The sequence below is a fragment of the Haliaeetus leucocephalus genome, unplaced genomic scaffold, assembly GCF_000737465.1.
Source record: "Haliaeetus leucocephalus isolate CR32 unplaced genomic scaffold, Haliaeetus_leucocephalus-4.0 Scaffold173, whole genome shotgun sequence".
Lineage (NCBI taxonomy): Eukaryota > Metazoa > Chordata > Aves > Accipitriformes > Accipitridae > Haliaeetus > Haliaeetus leucocephalus.
In genome coordinates this window covers 14,738,186-14,758,101 of record NW_010972609.1, presented here as the reverse complement: position 1 = coordinate 14,758,101, position 19,916 = coordinate 14,738,186, and the positions used below count along the sequence as shown (strand labels likewise).

The 19,916-nt window shown below is 42.5% G+C and overlaps 1 protein-coding gene across 2 annotated transcripts in view; it reads right to left on the bottom strand.

Annotated features, from left to right (window-relative positions):
- OSBPL5 (oxysterol binding protein-like 5) overlaps positions 1-19,916 on the bottom strand; it is a 64,683-nt gene that overhangs the window by 16,273 nt on the left and 28,494 nt on the right. For both annotated transcript variants that reach the window (XM_010563873.1, XM_010563874.1), the window contains exons 8-12: positions 11,404-11,575; positions 5,963-6,182; positions 2,429-2,613; positions 928-1,009; positions 217-315 (exon numbers count right to left, since the gene is read on the bottom strand). In XM_010563873.1, the coding sequence (XP_010562175.1) occupies positions 217-315; positions 928-1,009; positions 2,429-2,613; positions 5,963-6,182; positions 11,404-11,575 (758 nt within the window). The remainder of the gene's footprint in view (positions 1-216; positions 316-927; positions 1,010-2,428; positions 2,614-5,962; positions 6,183-11,403; positions 11,576-19,916) is intronic.

Genomic DNA, 19,916 nt, shown 5'->3' with positions numbered 1-19,916 from the left:
TTTTGTAGTCTTGAGTGCCTGCCAAAGCTCACAGTAGTCTTTGTAAATCTAAAGAGAAAAAAGATCAGCAGCTAGTTTATCCCATGTCCCACTCTAGATATTTACACAAAACTCCAACTTCCTCTCCCAGGGTGAGATGTGGAGCTTAATCCTATGTACGGAGGTGCAAGCAGGCTGCTGCTTGCAACACCTAAGCATCCAAATAAAGCAGCTTACCTGTTCTGCTATGTAAAATGTGTGACTGTTCGTCTGAGGGTGAAACCAACAGCAGCGAAACGTCTCTCCCAGAATAGGGTTGTATGGCTTTTTTATTCCCTGAAAAGCAAAGCAATCAAAACCTGCTACAAATGAAGATTTGCAATCCAACTTTACAGAGACGGCCACAGAACAACATAATAATTTTCTCCCTGTAAGTCAATTACAAGAATCGAAACCAAAGAACTGGTTACATATATCCTCCTAATCTAATCTTTTCATCTGAGCCATGGATTTGTCTGCTGTTCTTGCCAACTTAATCTTCTGCCTGATCAAAACTTTACAAGATGATCAAACTTTATTATTTCTGCTACTATATGCAGCAAGTGCATACTGATGTCAAAACACAACACTATGGTACTAATAGGCCTGAAAAGAGAAAGGAGACCTGCTTTCAGCCAAGGGAAAAATCTGGCATCCGAGAACATGTTACTTGGTGGTGGCTAGTTTTGCCTTCTAACTGTCCAGTGCAAAAGCTCTGAGATCATCGACACTATTTTGCACTCAATATCTACTCGAAAACCAAATGCAACTTCAGTGTTAAAAGTAATGGGCAAAGTCTTCTGAACAATAGAAAAGGTAAAGTGTCTAAGGAAAGGCAATAAAGAAATACACAACCATAGCAGAAGATTTCAATGCCTGTTACAACCCCAACTTCATGCATACTTTTACCTTTGGCTTCTTATAGAAGCCGGACAGGTACCACCTCAAAACTTGCTTTATTCGACTGTATGGATCATCTTCAAGGACAGCCCTGCAGGACAGAACATAAAATCCTCTTTATAGTGTTCACACATCACATTCATTTCATACCAGTATAATAACATTAATTTCAATATTAATTTCCAAAGTACTAAAGGGAAGTAACTTCTGTGCTGCTGCCAGTGAAAAAGGTGTCTGCCGGCAGAAATAATTTTTATTTAGTAACATACATCATAGAACACACACATAAACTCTTAAAAAGTGGCGCCCCTTGCCCTGCACTCCTGCAAAAAGCCTAATAAAATTTCTGAAGTGTATCAGGTTTGATTGGACACTCAAGTATGTTAATGTGGGACTGCCACTCAGACTAGCATTTAGTAACAGCTAAAAGTACAGTGTAAGTCATAAAAACAATAATACTTATGCCACCAAAATCAAAGACAATTCTATTTTTCTCTCTTTTTCTTTGTTTCCCTCTTCCTTAAAAGATCTTTAAAGTTGATGTGCTACATGGCCTCTTTCAGCACTTTGAGATTTCATACAATAATTTAGGTTGGAAGGGACTTCTCAGAATCATCTCGTCCAACTCCTCCCTGCTCAAAGATGAAGTGGGAAGTACACATAAACAATAGAGTTCTTGGTATTTCTAACCATTTAGTTAGATTTGAAAATCAACCTGGGTAAGTTCTTGCAACATCCATTTAGAAGGATCACCCATACCACAAAGAGATTTATTTAATAAAACCTCCAAAACTCTTGAAGTTTTCTTAGACCTCAGCACTGAGGAGAACCATTTCCTTAACTTCAGATGTTACAGATACCACAAAAAGGCTTGAAAATACCACAATTCTAAAGTTACCCAGAGGCAGTGGAACAAACATGAGTAACTAGTGCTGCTATTTGAATATTGCACACACTGGTTTTAAAATACACCAGGCATATCTCATTGAGAAGGGTGGTCCAACCTGCAAGCATAACATTTTCTGTTTTCTACTCTGCTGCTCCCAGCAGGTGTCTCTCATCAATGGGTGTTAGAAGATGTTTCTTATTTGTTTATCAGCCAACACAATTATATTGCTTGCTCAATTCTGTTTGCTCTCTGTCCTATTCCCCTCTGCACACGAGTACACCAGAAGGTGGCACAGCTCTGTTGCGAGATGCTCAAAGGCATGAGCTGAATCCCCATCAGTTCCAGCCAATGCTGGCAAACACGTGCATGTGCAAAGGTAGTTTTGTCTGGAGTTTAACTGTTTTCTTTGGTTCCTTGCCCCTCACTGGCAGCAGTCCCTCCTTAAAAGGTCACTGCAGCTGGCACCTGGCCTGCTTTACATTGAATCCAGCGACCTGGGTATTACTAGGGAGCCTTTCAAGCATACGAACGCACCCCAGCCAGCACCAAGCTAACACTGTAACACATTTTCACAAATATAAGAAAAGTGCCCACATCAGGCACACTCTGCACACTGCTTACTGGGAAAGCAGGTCAGCATGGTAGTAGTAATCAGAGAGTTTGTTAAGGAATGAGCGTGGCTCCAGGATGAAGGTGGGCAGCACCACCCGTGACAGGTCCATGCCGGGCCGCAGCTGCTTCAGCAGGATCCACATCAGGCTCTTGTTCTCCTCAGAGACAGTTTCTGTTTGAGATGATTCACCTGTCTATGGTGGGAAAAGGGAAGTTCAGGGCAGAAACAGGAAAACCATTTCTTGCAGATGCATTTACCTGCAGGGCCCAAGCTCACCCAGGCATACCTGGCCTTGGCACAAGGGTGAATGCTCAGCTACACCACTGCAAAGAGACATCAGCTCTGTCTCAGAAGTGAATCCCCAAAGCACTAAAGCGGGTGGTACAGGAAGCCCTGGGCCTCTGCGAGAGCTGGCATGAGGCAGGGAGCACACCTCTGCTGTGCTCCTTCCTGAGCCACCGCCTCCACACACCTCAGGACTGCGATGGGCCAACCTGGACCGACATTAACCAAGGGGACTCTGCCCTGCAGTCCCTCAGGAGGTGCGGACATGCCCAAGGCTGTTACAGCATCGCTGTGGCCTGGTGGATACATACAAGAAGCTCCTCTCAGTCCCATTCTCAGCAAATGAGAGACTGTAAGATTTACTCTTATACGTGTAGAAAAATTTAGGAGATAAAGGAGTAATCAACAAAGAATGGAAGCAGTCCTCCACGTTCAAAATAAGACAAACTGGTAGTGTAAGTATGGTAAAGGCCCCACTGTCAGGCAACATGCACAAAAACTACAGCACCCCCCAAGGCTGCTCAGTGCCCTTTGCAGCAGAAGTGCAGGTAACGGTAAAAAAGCCAGGGATTATGTTGTAGTTTGAGCTATAACTGTGTAGCTCCTCTGCATTCAGTGGGGCTACGTGAGGTTTAACATGGGGGAATGGGCCTTTCAAGCCACTGGAGAAAGAAAATGAAACTAAATTTTCAAAGATGAATGTTATTTTAATGCATCCTAGGCATCATAATTTAACAATGAAAGAGAATACTTAGGCTTTCTACGGTTTTTAGGCAAGAGATTTCTATGAGAAAAAGGGCACAGATCCACTTCCAGAATGGCCTGTGGTTTGGGAGAGGACACATAGCATATCCCGACAGGATTTGCAGATGGTGTAAATCACTAAACACTCATTTTCACCACCTGAGCATTCCCAGCACCATCCTGTTGGCTCCCAGTCAGCCCTTTTACTAGTCATGCAGAAACACAGTAAGTCCAGCTTGCAGGCTGAGTGGAATTTCAGACTGAGGCACAACAAAGCTTTTTAATTTCATTGCTTTTCCATTATCATACCATTCTTCTTGTGACAGTCTGATGCAATACACAGCTTGAACCTCCAGGAAGAAATGGGAACCATTATAGAATGTAATACCACAGCGTCAGCTAGGGCTTACAATACATATGGGTCTGTCAGAACTTTCATTATTTATCCAGGTTCTCAAGTGTGCGTGTATTGGCAAATTGCCATGCAAAGTATTACTCAGAATGAATCACTGCAGAAGGGATGGATGAAAAGGAATGGAGAAGAAGGTGCAGGAGGATGAGAACAACTTCAAGTCATTTCTGGTTAGCTTTCCCCTAAAATACACCACCCTCAATAACCCTTTTTATAACCTGTTAAAACTAAAAGCTTGGGGGGGGAAAAAGGGGTTTTGGTTATCAATCTACCTACTGAGGAGGTGTCTTTTTTATATTCTAGACCAACTTTTGCAATCTCAAAGTCCTTCTGACACCTGTCTCTGCCTTCACATTCCTATTGCAAACAAGGCAAAGCTGGAACATCGGATGCAGAAGCACGCACCTTTCAAATGGCATACAGATGCACGTACATACGTGCACAGCTTTCAAATGAGCTTTCAAAGCCAAACTGAAGATTTAACAGTGATGGTTTGCATCTGTGACCTTTGTCCTGCCAAATCTGAACTGTACACACAGACTGAAGGACAGCAGTTGCAGTTTAAGATGACAGTTAATGTTATTAATTGGCAGGTGTTTACCTTGATACATCTCAGTCCATTGCTGATAGCAAACGATGTCATTGCATACAACCTAGTTTTCCTTATGTTACTGTCACCAGTGGGATAAGACTCAACAACCAGTCCTATCTGTGTGTCTCAGGTGATGACAGCCCCATCTCCTGGCCAACAACAGAAATCTAGTAAAACTTCTAATGGCCAAGGCTTCATGGCAACTCTTTTTGAAAGCCCACTGGATGTTACCTCTGCCAGAGCAGCCACACTATGGCTAGCCTTATTTTACGCTACATAAAGTGTCACTCTCTACAGCAGAAATTTAGTCCTTTTTATTTGGTTCGTACTGCTTTTTTTTTTTTATTGTATTGTAACACTGCAGAGATCTCTGTCACTCTCACACACCCACATACACACATCAGTGCTGCCTCTAAAGCTCATTCAAGTACCAAAGTATCAGCCTGCCCTACAAATACTTCTAGGGCAAGTTTGTCAAGTGGCAAAAGGTCATTTCAGAATAAGCAACTGATAGAAATTAAGTTTGCCTTAATTTTGCTGTTGCTTAGTTCCTCAGCTATATTCAAAATCCCCTGTTTGGACTCATTTACCATTTGCTGTGTGTCTGGGGTGGGATTTGAGGGGAGAGATGCACAAAAGGGGAGTTGGTGTCTGTAGGCAACAGTTCTGTTTGCAAGCACAATTTCTACAGCAGGGGCTTGCACCTCACCCCTGACATCTGAAATGGCAGCAAATACACACAAGAAAGAAACAGCTTTCTAGCAAAATGGTTTTCTTTGAAGCACCAACAAGACTTCAGCTTCCTTGTTTGAAGCAATAGGCAAGGGAACTGCTCAGAGCCCTCCTGGCACTGGAGCAGAGCTCCTCCACTGCATGCCTGGACTGATTCTAACCCAACACACTCAGCTCCCTCAGCTCTCTACCACTGCCTTCCTCAGAGGTGTCACAGTAACATACAGCTAACAAAGGCTCTTATATGGAACAGACACGCATTCTCCTGCTGTTAAATGACATGAGAAATGGCTTTCCTACAAGAAACTGTCATTCAGGAATCAAGTGGCTCAAATGCTCCATTAGGACACACAAAAAGGATGTTCCACACATAATGAAAAAAGGAAAATATCATATTTTGTATCACACAAGCATTGAGCATCCTAATTGGCCAGGACACCTGCCCAGAATAATAATTCCCCCTCACACTGGCTCCACAAAGCACTGTGCCAATGCTATGCAGCTCTTTAATGCAATAACTGGTTAAAGCAATCGCTGATGCTGGAAACGTGCCAAAGCACAGTAGCAGAGCTGCTGTTTATAACACATAATTATTAGAGCACATGATAATTCAACATAATTTAGCAGAAAGCTGTGCATTGCTTTATCTGTAAAACACTGGAACTTACAAAGCTGGTTCTTAACTGCTATACATCTAAAAGGGTAAATGACAAATACTATGAACAGAGACATTTTAAGAGAAACAGGCAGTGATTAAAATAGGTTTTTTTCTTTTACCTCCCCAAATTCCTCATAGATCTGTTCAATATAAGTCGTCCCTTTCCTTCCTGGAGAGATGTCTCCATGGGTTTCTGACTGATCACTCTCACTTTCATTTGTCTTCCGGCTGTTCTCATGAGTTTCATTCTCCGACTCTTCTACATTGTCTCTCTCAGACTTGTCCGAAAAAGCATCATTTTCCAAATGGTGGTGGTTCTCCAGGGCTGATTCATTCAAACTGCAACACACAGTTCATTATTTGCTTCAATTTGATTTACAAAGCCAGATTACTTAAGGCCTTTTAGATAAAGTAAAAATAACCCCCAGGACTCAAAATAGGGTGTGCAGCCCAGGACAGTATAAGACATTAATCTCCTGAATAGCAGGGGTTTTATCATGGAAACAGTGAGATATCATCCATCAGAATTCTCCCCTCCAAAGTGCACTTTGCACAATCTGCCACAGAGCTCCACTTACCCATCCTTACATAGAGTTACCGCTGGCTCCAGATGGGAGCCCACATACTGGAGGAATACAGAGCACACGCTAACAACTGTACACTGATGATTAGAGAACTGAAGTGTCAATCAGGAGAGATTGTTCCCTTTACAGAAACAAATCAGTGGATTGTAGCATTTGGGAAAAATATGACATTATGGGATACATTTTCTTTTCAGTACTACTGCTACCTCATTTCAACAGATGGTGGTCTAAAGTCAGCCCTACACTAGAAAAGGCAAATTTAAAAACCAGTAGAGGCAAGTATTTTTGCGCGGGCACACAGACACACACACGCATACCCAAACTAACCTGGGGAATGTGCTTCCCCCACATAATGCTGTGTGGAAGAACTCAGCTAAAAGCATGGAGCGGACAATTATATGTAAGAAGAATACCGAGATTATAACAGCATCCAAGGGAAACCATGCAAGGTGTAGGAAGCTTCATGCTCAGTGATCCAGGCTTTAGAGAACGAGGAGAAAGCCAAAAATTCTCTCTCAAGTAGCCTATAGCATCTCCATTTGAAAAAGCAGATGCAGTTCATACGACAGATGGCAAATGTGATTAGATGGGCCAGAGGTCAGATGCTGAAAAGTATTCACTAAATGCCTGTTTTTTCAAGTGATATTTAGCATGGGCTTCAGTTTTCCCTATTCATACAAGTCTTCATACACATATCACCTCTTTCATGGCCTAGCTTAGCTCTCAGGTGCTGACCTTCTCACCTTGACCTTCCTCCGAAAATTTCTTACCCAAGTAAGTCCTCAGGCAAAATTGCTCTTGGATAGAGCAATAAGGAAAGATTTCCAGCTATACAAGGAGTTTCAGAGGATCTAAACAGGCCCTGGATCTTGAAGAGTTCTGTAACATCCCATAGTCCATCTCCCTCTCAAAGCAAGATTTCTCTCCTCAGTAGATGGTAATGTTCTGTCAAGCTTGAAGTGTCTCCATGATGGGCCTTTTCTCAGGCCATTCTTTTGGGCATGTTGCAATTTTGATTATAGATCAATACTGAAAGTTCCCATTCCTTGTTATCCCTCTTTTCTTTTTTTAAAAAAAAGATAATTAGGCATTGCTAGTTAGAGCCAGATTAAAAAAAAAACAAACCAGAAGAGTCAGAACACAGAACTGGCATCAGCTTTTCAGAAGATCTCAACTTCCAACTATGCACTGAAATAAGCTCATGATTTTTAACACACCAAGCAAGCCACATTGTGACAGTCACAGCTCAGTTTCTGGAGAAGCTCAGTTTCTAGAGTTCTTTTGAAAGTGTCGTCTACAGTGTTCTGTGCCTTTAGAAAATCTTTCTTTTAAGTCCATTTGTATATATAAGTATGTATGCATATATGTCTATGTATGTATATATATAAATTACAAGGTTTTTTAATTTACAGTTCTACTGTAAAATAAAACTAAGATCATAAATCAGAGAGTCAACGACCACTACACTCCAGCACTAATCATTTGCTATTAGACATTACGTGCTATTAGACATTCATTGTTCTAGTGCCAGGATGTTACTTCCTTTTTTTTTAGCTAGCAACTAGCAAGTGTAATGACCGATAACCAAATACACTGGAAGCATAGAGTACAGCACACGCATGAGTTTAAGATCATTAAGGAGAAAAAAGGTGAGGAGAGAGCTGTCTAGAGAGATTATCCCATGATCCCAAGCACAGATACTTCCTGGATGGTAGATCCATGAAGTTACTAGTTATTAGATGCTGATCATTTAAATACCTAATTTATTTCTTAATTTTTCAATGATCAGCTAAATATGTGAGTGTTTGTCTGTGGTTTCTATGCTCCCTTACCTAGTGAAAGTTTTCTCCATGGGGTAAAAATGCTTGAAAGAACAGTTCATTATAACGTTTATGGTTCATGGCTGAGAAGGAGCACTTGTTTCTATTTCACATTCATAAGAAGAGCAAGCATTTTTCAGTCTCGCGTGCCTCACATTTGGGAAATACTTGAAGTTTCAGTGGAGCAAATTACTTTTCTTAGTTTCCTCTACTCCCCCCACCTTGTTTTTTAAGGATTTTAGATTTAGTCCAAGAGGGAATTCAATTCACATGAAATCCCTCTCAACTGCGCACTCATTACCCACCAGCCACAAACAAGGCAAGATTTAACACATCCAGAGCCAAGGAGCCGCTCTGGGGAACCAAAGGGAAAACAGATGCTCCTCATTCTGAGGAACAAATTTGAGATGAAGTGGAGCCAGGCTTTTCTATTCCTCCAAACACAATCATCACTGAATATGTACGATATCCTAAAAACAAAAGCCAGGCCATGAGCTTGAACCAAAATCAATGTAAAGACTTTGTAGGGCTTCCAGTGGGATTTGGACCGGGCTTTAAAAGCTGGGAGAGAATGACTATGCTAGTAGTCAACACTGGATTTCTACCATGAACATGAATAACTTGGCATGTTTCATGGCTAATTTACTGTTTCAGCACATTGGAGCTGTCTTATACCAGTGCTTTATTCCCTAGGGGCATTCCTGGAAACTTCAGCCAGTGAGCAGGACTTCTTTGGGTTTGATACCACTCTTCTAAACAAAGCAAAACAAACCTTTGGCTCTTGCCAAACAAGTAAACCAGCCAGATTCCTGGGGTTGCTGGAGATAAGACATGGAAGCCACAAGAAATACAACTTCATGTTAAACAGAAGAGTGCCTGAAGCCCTAAAGGCCTCTTGTCTAAAAATCACAGATTTACACAGTACTTCAGCCTTTGATTCGCTTGCACAGTTCTCTCCCTCTCATTTTTATATGCTACTAAAGACACAGATTCTAAAATCACTGCATAATCTTGACTTCTTTCCCAGCAGGAAAGGAGCAAAGCAGCCAGCAGACAAATGCAGCTTTGGCTCAACAAAGATTCGCCTTTGCCAACTCCCTTGGGTTTTGTTCTCCCTATAATATCCATCATCTCCCTTTTCTTTTTCTTTTCTTGACAGAGTAGTTTGGTTAATTTGAAGATAGAGTTAAATGTAATTAACTGGCCTCCTAACAACAGCGTGCCAATTTAATTGGTAAGATTCCCTGTAGGGAAGGCATTTAATTAGAATGATTGAATCCCTATGAGGAAGCCACTGTCAGTGGCAAACCAAAAACCCTTTGCTCAGCACTTGCACAGTTTTGGTTTTGCATTCCCCTTATTTAAATGTTCTTTATTCCTGCAGGGATGACAGCAAGTTGTCCCCCTGTCCTGCAAGCATCAAACTCCCCTGGGCTTTAAGCACTGGGGAAAGTCTGGGTACACATTAAAAACAGTGGTAGGACTCAGAAAGGAGCATGTATTGTCCAGACGACCAGATGCTGAACACCCAGCTTGAATCAGACTCGGCTAAAATCCGAGCCTGTGAGAAAAATCTGGTTCCAATTGTGGGTACTCTGTCCTGCTGAAAACTCTGCCACGTGTGCTACTGCTGAGCCCTGTAATTCAAGAGGGCTTTTGATGTTGAACAGCTAAGAGGTGAAACAGAGGCATCATTTAAGTGTCATTTACACATCATATTTTGAAAAAATAATTTAATACAGTTTTAACTCTTATCTTCGGCACTTCCTTATAGTAGCCATGGGTCTGCCTGAATGTTCTCAGTGCCACAGGCTCCATTTTAATATTGGACATCTGTACACACATCCATTAGCTGAAAAACAAGTCCACTGCATTCCTGGATTCATTATCACAGCGGTCACAGTCCTGAGAGACTCTCTTAGGCAGAAAGAAATTAGAAAGTAAAGTATTATGGAAGAAGCCCAAGAACAATAGAAGTACTTGCACAAGTACTAGGGCACATGCCCTGATAACATCAGATTTCCTTCTCTTCTCCCATTGCTCTTCAGTAAAGCTCTTCTTCAAACTCTAGCTAAAATCCCTAACAGCAGGACTAGAGAACACATGCTGGGAATACCAGAGACTTTCAGAGCAAAGGGCAGACCAAAATGCTGCCATCCCTTTGGTCCCATGGGACCAGAGATACCTCGATACTCTGAAGAGGACTCAGATCCCTGCTGTTGTTATAACAGAGCCTAAGAAAACCACTTGAAGGTGAGGTCCCACTGTGCAAGGCATCATCTTTGTAGACTGGAGGAACTGCTACCCTAAAAACTGTGTAACCAATGGTGCATTGCTGTGAGCCCTAAGAGTCAAATTCGTATCAGCCCAACTAGAAATAGACACTGCATGTCCCAGTTCCCTCTCCAAAGGCCAAGTGTCTATACCAGAAGGATTTCTGAAGTTGCCTATTTAGCTATAAGCAATAGATAAGGCCTGGGATTTTTTAATGTTTACAGAGCTTTGATGTGAGTTGTTCCAAAATGCTGCAGTAATACTAGGAATATGAATAGAAAGAAGGCTGTGGGGACTTTTTTCCCTTATGTAAAAATTTATCTGATGCATCAAGGAAGAAATTGGAAACCACTCAAAACCCCTGTAGAGAGAGAAAGTAATTATAAAACTAAGGATGCAGTGTGTGCGCTCTGCTGACTATGACACAGTATTATTAGAAAAGAGAACACATTATTAAAAAACAGATCAGACTCAGAGCCATATGTGCTAGCCAACAGACAGACATTGTTAGTGATTGTGTCTGTGTAACTACAGGTCTACCCTAGCAGCTAGATTCTGCAATCTTTACTCAGGCAAGCCATTTTTCATGCCAGCATCTCCAGACAGCATTTTGGCCCAAGCAGGGGACAGAAGAAAATTGTTTATGTACACACAAACACAGCTGAGGTTCCCCCCTGTCTGTGTGCTCAAGCATTAGGTGACAACAAACCTCATATGCACCAAATTATATTAGTGATGGATGCAGCAGAAGAACATACAGGCTGGTTTTTAAACAGGTTTCCTTAGTGGACTCTGGCTAGATTATGCTACAGTTAAAACAATGACCAAGTGTGAGCCATGCAACACCTCTCTGTGCATTAAGAAGTGATAGCCCCATCTTACTGGAAGAACTCCTGGTCTGAGATAGCGCTTGTGTGCAGGAGGTGGTTGAGCCCTGCATGCGCAGAATCACTTGAGCAGTTCATTTCTCCATCCTTGCCCTGCTTGGAGGCACTGAGCCGGAAGAGGCTGGAGCAACGCAGGGCAAGTTCCAAAGCATCCAGCCAGCAACGGCCTGTGAAAACAAAAGGAATTATTTAAGCACAGGAGAGTAAATAAGACAATTCATGCATTGCTTCTCAAAAGCTTCTTGCCTGGGAGTAAAGCTCATTATAATTCAGGAAGTCACTGTGTACAATAATCTATTTTTCATATATATAATCCCTAGTTATCTTGCCAGAAATGGTGTGTTTCAGTGGCTGCATGAGTGATACATCTGCACGGGTAATACAGTGGGAAGCTCACCCCAACTCCCCCTGGCCTAATAGCATCTCTTCCTCTGATCTCCCACAACCTGTTCACATCCCCTGTTGCCCCTTCCTGATTTTGTTGGAGATGCAGGATATGTGTACAGGTATGGTGCTTTCAAACCACCTAGCAGCTCATATCTGCCAGTCATACACCCCAAAAACATGTTCAGAATTTGGCATCCCTAACACACACACTACCCAATGGCAGGGAGACACCGAGGCGCTGCGCAGGAGAGGCCCCTGCTTAGTATGGGATCACTGAACTACAAGCTGGCTCAGGGGTCCCATGCAGGGTGTAGTGCTGCAATAACAATCACTCCAAACAAGAGCCAGGATGATCAATACTTGCCAGAGCGATTACGATCAGAGGGAGTTGCTTCTCAGGATGCTTATTTTTCCTCTTTGTCTGTATTTTTTTTCCTTTTCTCCATTCCTTCTCCCTGCCCAGTTCATCAGATAATCTGGGTGGGCCATCAGTTTTCCTTGTCACAAAAAATCTTTACCTGAAGGGTCTACTTTGCAAATACCAGAAACTATAAGCAGGGCACAGAGATGAGACAAATTGCAGTTCCTATGCATAGCCTCACTGGATTTTCTTAAGGCCTGCGTAGGTCCCAAAGGCAGGCAGCAAATGAAAAGCATGGGAATCCAAACTGACCCTTGGCTCCTTTTGCAATGATCCATACAAGACTGCAAAGCTGTGTGTTAGTGTTAAAGCCTAACCACCACAATGCTGGAGTTGCTGCATTCTTGGAAGCACCTGAAAATAGCCTGCTTCTGCAGTGCAGTCATTAATGAAGCCAGGACACCTGCAAATTGGCATAACAAGGGAGTTATCCTCTAATTTCAAGCAAGTAAAACAGAGCTCTTCATTACACTCCTCAGAATTTATTTTGCAATAATTAGAAGTGTGCTGGAGAGGCAGTGAAGAAAACAAAAGGATTTTGCTCTAGCAATGGCAAGTGCTACAAACAGGTTTTCCCTGGACCACATTCATTTCTAGGTCCCATTTGGGAAATGCTTCCAATACATTCAATTCTATCACACACTTAGCATCAAGCATATGCATAAATCTCACTGCAATCCTGCTGTTCTCTGGGCAGAATTCCCATCAACTTCGATATAACCAAAATTTGGCCCTATAAGAAGATCAACGAGAGTTTAAAAAAAAAATCCAGATCAGATATATATAAAGAAATGTTTATAAATTTGAGTAGCTTTCAGTACTTGCTTTGATACAAAGCTGCAACCAGTAAAAGAGAGAAAAAAAACCCAAAACTTTGAAGAATTGCACTTGAATGCAGAGTCCAGTCACTTATTCTAATTTCATCCCATAAATTCCTTCAGCATCAGCTTATGATTTAATAATAAAATCACAAATAATGGCTAATAAAAGATTAGGAAGGTTGAAGGCTGTTGGAACTGATTTGACACTATTTTGTATTTAACAAATATTCTTGTATTAAGGCTTTACACGCAGAGATTTATTCCCTTCTCGCCATGTGGAGGATTTGCATGGATAACCTATTAGAGTTAATGGCTGCGCTGAACACAAATCCACTTCTTCCTACATATCCCCTCTCCCCCAAACCCACCAAGATGAAAATCTGTTTCCAGCTATTCCATACAAGGGAGCACACTCCTGCTTAGGCTCACCTCTTTTGACTTTCCTCTCTCTTTACCTTTGCTTTTATTTTCCAGTTCTGCAGAGTGAGAACTGCATGATTTGACATTTGGAAATGCTGCATATGTCAAGATATTTTTATATTCAATGGTTTTGTAAAATCAGGTGCTTTGATAGGTAGCTTGATTTGTAGCAGCATGAGCACTTTGGAGCAGTAATGGAGGTCAGCTCTTCAGCACCCTGCAGCACTCATGTATAGATGTTACGACGGTTATGGCAACATGCTGGCTACGTTTACGCTTTCTAACCAGGGCGGCAAGGGTGACCCCAAAGCCTCCCTCAGCCACCTCCCTTACTGTGTCCCTGCAGCCCACCCTTCTCCGGGGCTGCAGGCAGAGCGGGCCACGCTGGCCGTGACCCCACAGGCAGCTCTCTTACCACCTCCACCGCCACTGCCACAGGTGTTCACTGGTACTAACATGAGCTTACAAGCTTGGTCAAACCTTTGGGGTCCACGACATTACCAGAGGAAATTTCTGCATAACATACTAGGGTTTTTATCTCTAGATAACTCCCTGGAAGGGGTTATGAGTACCTTGAATCTTTTTTGAAGCTTTATTCAAGGAGCCTAAAGTAAAAAAAAAAAAAAAAATTAATATTCCAAGGCAGAGACACAAAGCTTTAGAGGAACTTGCTGTGCATTAGCAGGCAGCATTACCTGTGCCCTGCAGAACACAGAAATGGCATCAGTGTATGCCCTTGTTTTCATTTCTAACAGAAATTGAATTCAAGGGATGCACAGCATCCCCAAGCTAAGAAATAGGCCTTCAGCCATCAGGTGGTGCTGTGAATCCAAACACATATATGCAACAAAACCAGACATAAAATTCAGGATTTCCTCTGCACATGAAAAGGTTACATTCTCTGCAAGTCAAAGGTGTGTTAATTGCAGCATAACACCGTAAAATTATACCCTCTCAATTTCAGGGATTGCACACAAGATAAGCCTGTTTCCTTGCTAAAGGCCTACATGAAATGTTTTTACATTTGAGTGATCTTGCTATTGAGTAATATTCTCCTTTACTGTGAAAATGATACAAAAATGCTAGCATTTGGATTACTTAATTGCTTACCTGACAAGTCTACTCACTCCCTCAGGAACTGCAGAAGGGGAAAAAAGTATGTGGTCACATAATTAAAGGCTGTCATCTGTAGTCATGGTAGTCTGCATGAAGGCTTCATGGTTACCTTATGTGCTGGTTTTGGCAGGGATAGAGTTAATTTTCTTCATAGTGGCTGGTATGGGGCTGTGCTTTGGATTTGTGCTGGAAACTGTGTTGATAACACAGGGATGTTTTTGTTACTGCTGAGCAGTGCTTACACAGAGTCAAGGCCTCTTCTGCTTCTCAGCCCACCCCACCAGCGAGCAGGCTGGGGGGGCACAAGGAGTTGGGAGGGGACACAGCTGGGACAGCTGACCCCAACCGACCCAAGGGATATCCCAGACCATGTGTCATCATGCTCAGCATATAAAGCTGGGGGAAGAAGAAGGAAGGGGGGGATGTTTGGAGTTACGGCATTTGTCCTTCCAAGTTACCGTTTGGGGTGATGGAGCCCTGCTTTCCTAGAGATGGCTGAACACTGCCTGCCGATGGGAAGTGGTGAAGGAATTCCTTTTTTTGCTTTGCTTGTGTCCGCAGCTTTTGCTTTACTTATTAAACTGTCTTTACTTCAACCCATGAGTTTTCTCACTTTTACTCTTCCGATTCTCTCCCCTACCCCGCCATGGGAGGAATGAGCAAGTGGCTGTGTGGGGCTTAGTTGCTGGCTGGGGCTAAACCACAACACCTTAATTCTCACGTTTTCTAATTCTGAGTGGTTGACTCAAGTTCGCTTTTTTGTATGCAAGGTAATTAGATCAGAGAAGGATGCAAAATGTGGGTTCCTTCAGAGAGGAATGGCAGCCCAATATGATGCATATAAGGGAATCAAAAAAGAGCTGCGAAGGAGTTAGTGTATTGTTTTAGAAGACTTGAGGTTTTTAAAGCTGCAATGTAAAACACTGTAATCAATTATTAGTTATCATTTTCCACAAATTGTGGCTTAAAACAAGCATGTGTTTAAATTCTGAAGAAAAACCCAAGAGCCTATTGTCAGCCTATGGCAGAATCTCCCCACAGGCTTTCAAGCTCTTCTTATATCAAATAATATATTACTCTATCCACCACAATGATTACTTTTGGACAATGTCTGCAGAGATCATGTTGTCTTAAAAATACCTGCATTACCTCCTTCTGCTTAGGAGCTGTGAACTAATTATTCCCTTTCAAATATTATTTCTGACCTTGACCCTTTCTTCATCATATTCAGTATTTTGTCACGGACTTCCAAGGGGCAGCCTGCAGAATAAGCTCTGGCTCTTACCTGGGCTGCAGAGGGCGAAGGATGAAAGAAGGAGAGGGTAAAATAGTCCATCTACACATAATGCTCCCATATATCTCACAAGCCACATAGAAGGGTTTACAAAATTCAGCAACAGAAATCTTTCATCCACGCTAACAGAGTTGTCAGTGAGGATAATAGCAGGGAGAAATGACACCCCATCCAGAGAAGATCCCCAACTCTGACATGCAAAGTCAAGTCCAGCTAGATCACTCGTACTGGCAGCTGACACGAGGAGAACATTTCACGTCACCCATCTTTTGGCACTTAAACTGCTCAGGTGCGTGGGTTGCCCAGCCACCTTTGGCTCCCTCCAGGAACAGTGGGGGAAAAGTGAGACTCTTTGACAAGGCTGTTCCTGAAGTGCCAAGAGTGGATGTCCTGCCAGAGTGCTAGCGCTAGCTTGGGTTCCTGCCCTCTTTTGTAGCAGCCTCTCTCCTTGCACTGATCACTGGTTTCAATATCCATTCGCTACATCACTTTAGCAATGATGATCACAGCATTTGACATGTGACAGATGTCCCAGGAAAGTGGGACGTCAGAGGAATACATCATTCAGCTGTGCTCACTGTAAAAAAAAAAAACAACAAAAAAAGATGAAACAGAGGTGTCTCCCCTGAGTAGGCCTGTAACCCTTTTCTGTTATATGTGTTTACAGTAAAATGACGACAGGCCTCAGTGACAATCTGAAAAAGGAAACTCATGAAAAATCAGTTAAACTCAGCTGAGTTCCTAAGTTCCTTCCCTCTTGAAAGGTTTGGGAAAATAAAAGCTAATAAAGGACGTGTGTGGCCTTGACTTCACAGAAACAAAGCCGAACATGCATCCCACATATGTTTTGAAACCTTCCACATGCTTTCTCCACGCCTTTTGGCTCAGCAGGCTGGAAAAGCACCTTGTGGTCCTTTGAGATGACTCCTGCAGTACAGCTGTGCAGATGGGAATCACTACAGCTCCTTGAAGGATGCTTCCCGGGTCCGCAGGGCACTGCAGGCACCACGCAGAAACCTGGAAGCTGCAAGGCTGAACAGGAGCAGGCTTGCACCAACTCTTCTTTTCAGACAAAAAGGAACTACTAAAACCAAGTGACAAAAACCATTTCCTCTCCCCCTTGGAAAAGAAACAAAACAAAATAACCGAAGATTGCTTATGCTGCTAACCTAGGCTCAGTTCAAGGAATAATTTGAGTCTGTCCTAGTCTTCGAACAGATCTAAAATTACAACAATATCCAACAGAAAAAAAACAGGCAGTACTGAAAACACTAAGCTATTCAGCTTTGAAATTCTTTACAGTTGCCATCATTCACCTAGAACGACTCATAGTCTGACGTGCCAAGTTTATCTGCCACATTTTGCAACAGCTGATCACAGAGGAGCCAGCCAATGTTCTCTCAGCACTCACCAATAACAAAAATATGCTCGAGATGGAATCTCATTGTTGCACGCCAAAATCTCAGTCTGGGACTATACTTTTTTTTCCACTGCATTCCAGTAGCTACAGAACGGCTGGGATGAATCTCTTGCCAATTAAGACTTCAAAAGCCTCACACCTAGTAACCATACATTTCTCCACAGAGGCATCACTAAGGGAATATTATTCTTCTTGAATTATTAAAGTCATCCAGCTTTTGGCCTCATGCCTCGCACTTACAAGATAGATGCTTTTAAAAATCAACCTGAAGTAGACTGTCACCTGGAAACGATGAATTCTTGCTCAAGTGCACACAAATCACGAATGATGAGGAAGAGGCTGATTTGGTTCAGTCAGTGAACATTAAGGTCATCTTATTCAGCTGACTGCTTATTTTGCTGTACCACTTGGATGCCTGTGTGCATGATTTTTTACACTTTGGCTGTCAAGATGCAAGGATGCGATCTCTCAATTAGCTGCAGGTGCAATTTATGTACCAAGCTAAATGAAGTCTGGTTGCAAATGCCTGGATTTTGAACTGCTGTGAAAGGTCTAAGGAATACGAAAGGCAGACATAAAGCTAAGAAGGTAACTTCTACTTTTTCCACTACTTCCAGGATCCAGTGATATATTTCACTGTGAACTTGGTTTCAAATTGCAATCTTCATCCCGGTTCATCGCTTCTGTGTGTGACCCTTATTTCAATAATCTAATTTCCTCCCCAGATCAAAGCATCAATTCTGGGGGAAGGGCCAGATGCCTAGCAAAGAAACAACAACACTGTAAGCCAGACCATCAGGATTTCCAAACAACTCCATCCACACCAGACAATGGAGACTACCCAAAGCATGCCTGAAGGAGAGAACAGACATAAGGAACAAAATGGAAGTGTGGTTTACAATTCCACTGTTAAGCTTTTAACCCTTGGTAATCTGCCACTTTGAATTCCCCTAGGAGCCCCTTTGGCAGCAGTGCCCGCGGCCAGGTGGAGATCTGCACTATAAGATTTAAGCAGGTGACTCAAAATGCTTAGGAGGTCTGGGGCACTGGTTTGGTATCTCAGGGGCAGGCCCAGAACAGTTCAGGCAGGAAGCTTGGGACAGGCTTGAACTACTAATTCTAAGCCACTCATCAGCATAAATCTGAAATGCATACACAGTCACTAGTTTGGAAAAAGCAATTTTCTTTTCTGAAACTGGAAAGAAAGAAAGACCCTGTGTCTGTACAGGTTGAGCCCTGTAGGCTGACATGACCTTCCAGATGTCTTTAAAACGCATTACAAAGCAGACTGCTGCTGTGGTCTGTGAATGTGAAATCTACTGTAGCTTGACGGTCGTTCTGCAGGCTGTCCAGAAGTCAGGACCTTAAATCCTACCAACAGTCTGTCACAGATGGTATGACAGAGGGGAAAAAAGGGATTCTGAAATGTTGAGAGAAAAAGTAGGCCATGTAGCTGCTGATCATGATATAGTTGCCTGGATAGCAGAACTGTACATCTAACATATGCTGCAACTCAATATTCCCCTGCAAGTCAGAGGCCTCCATGAATTACTGTTAAATTTGCCAAATGCTCTGTGGTTCATTTTCCACCACTAACATGGCAGACTGCATTAAGAAGAATGTGGTCAGGACACCTCCTCAGAGATGCTGTAGATTCACACAATATTGCACCTACAGAGGGGACGTGAACATACTACAAATATATGCTAACATTATGCAAGGAAACAGACTCCACCTGACCCATTTGTGTCAGCTAGCTTAGCTCATTTTACCTTAATCTTCTATCTCTCTTGACCATAATAGCATCCTCCATGTTTGTCCAGTGCATTAAAGAAATGAAACAAACTCAGGTACACCCTCTTGGAGACACCTCTTTACAACAAGTAAAGATACATAACAGTCTACAACCATTTCAGTAGTGTCTTCTGGGCTTAAAATCAAATTGTATTAATTGCAAAGTACAAGCCTTAATTTGCTGCATTTTATACAGATTTCTTTAAATGTAACAGTTTCTATTCCTTGTGTCCTTGCCTGCTTATGTTTTACACCACCTACTGACATTAATATCGTTTCCAAGTCACTCATCTCCAAGTGTGACACCCACGTGTTTAGCCATTTGTCAGCACGTCTACACCGCTCCATGGAGCAGATACCTCCAAACTGCCCCCACAAAGGCTAACAAACAAAAGGAGCATAGCACAGTCACCATGCCAGGACAGCTCTTGGGAGGGAGGCTAGCCTGAGTGTACGAGCTGTTCTTCCCTCTTGTCTGCAGACTCACATCCTTCCCTTCCTGCACAAGGTACAGCCACTTCTCACAGCTCACTGACCTCAGCTGTGAAGTCAGATATTCTCATTCAGCTGAAAACTACACCATTTTTCATGCTAGTATTTCTGGTGCAATACTATATCAATTTTTTTCATGAAGTCCACTGCTAAATGGACAGATCCCAAAGCTTCACTTCACGTCAGCTGTCACAGTCACCTCCTCAGACTCTCAGGATCTACCAGGCATAATGTGGGTGCTCCAAACCTGTGCAGGTGGCTCTAGGCCATTGCTACTGCTGTTCAAGAGCATATATTATTTCATCCTTAACCAAAAGCCCTAGTCATTTTCTACATACACGTT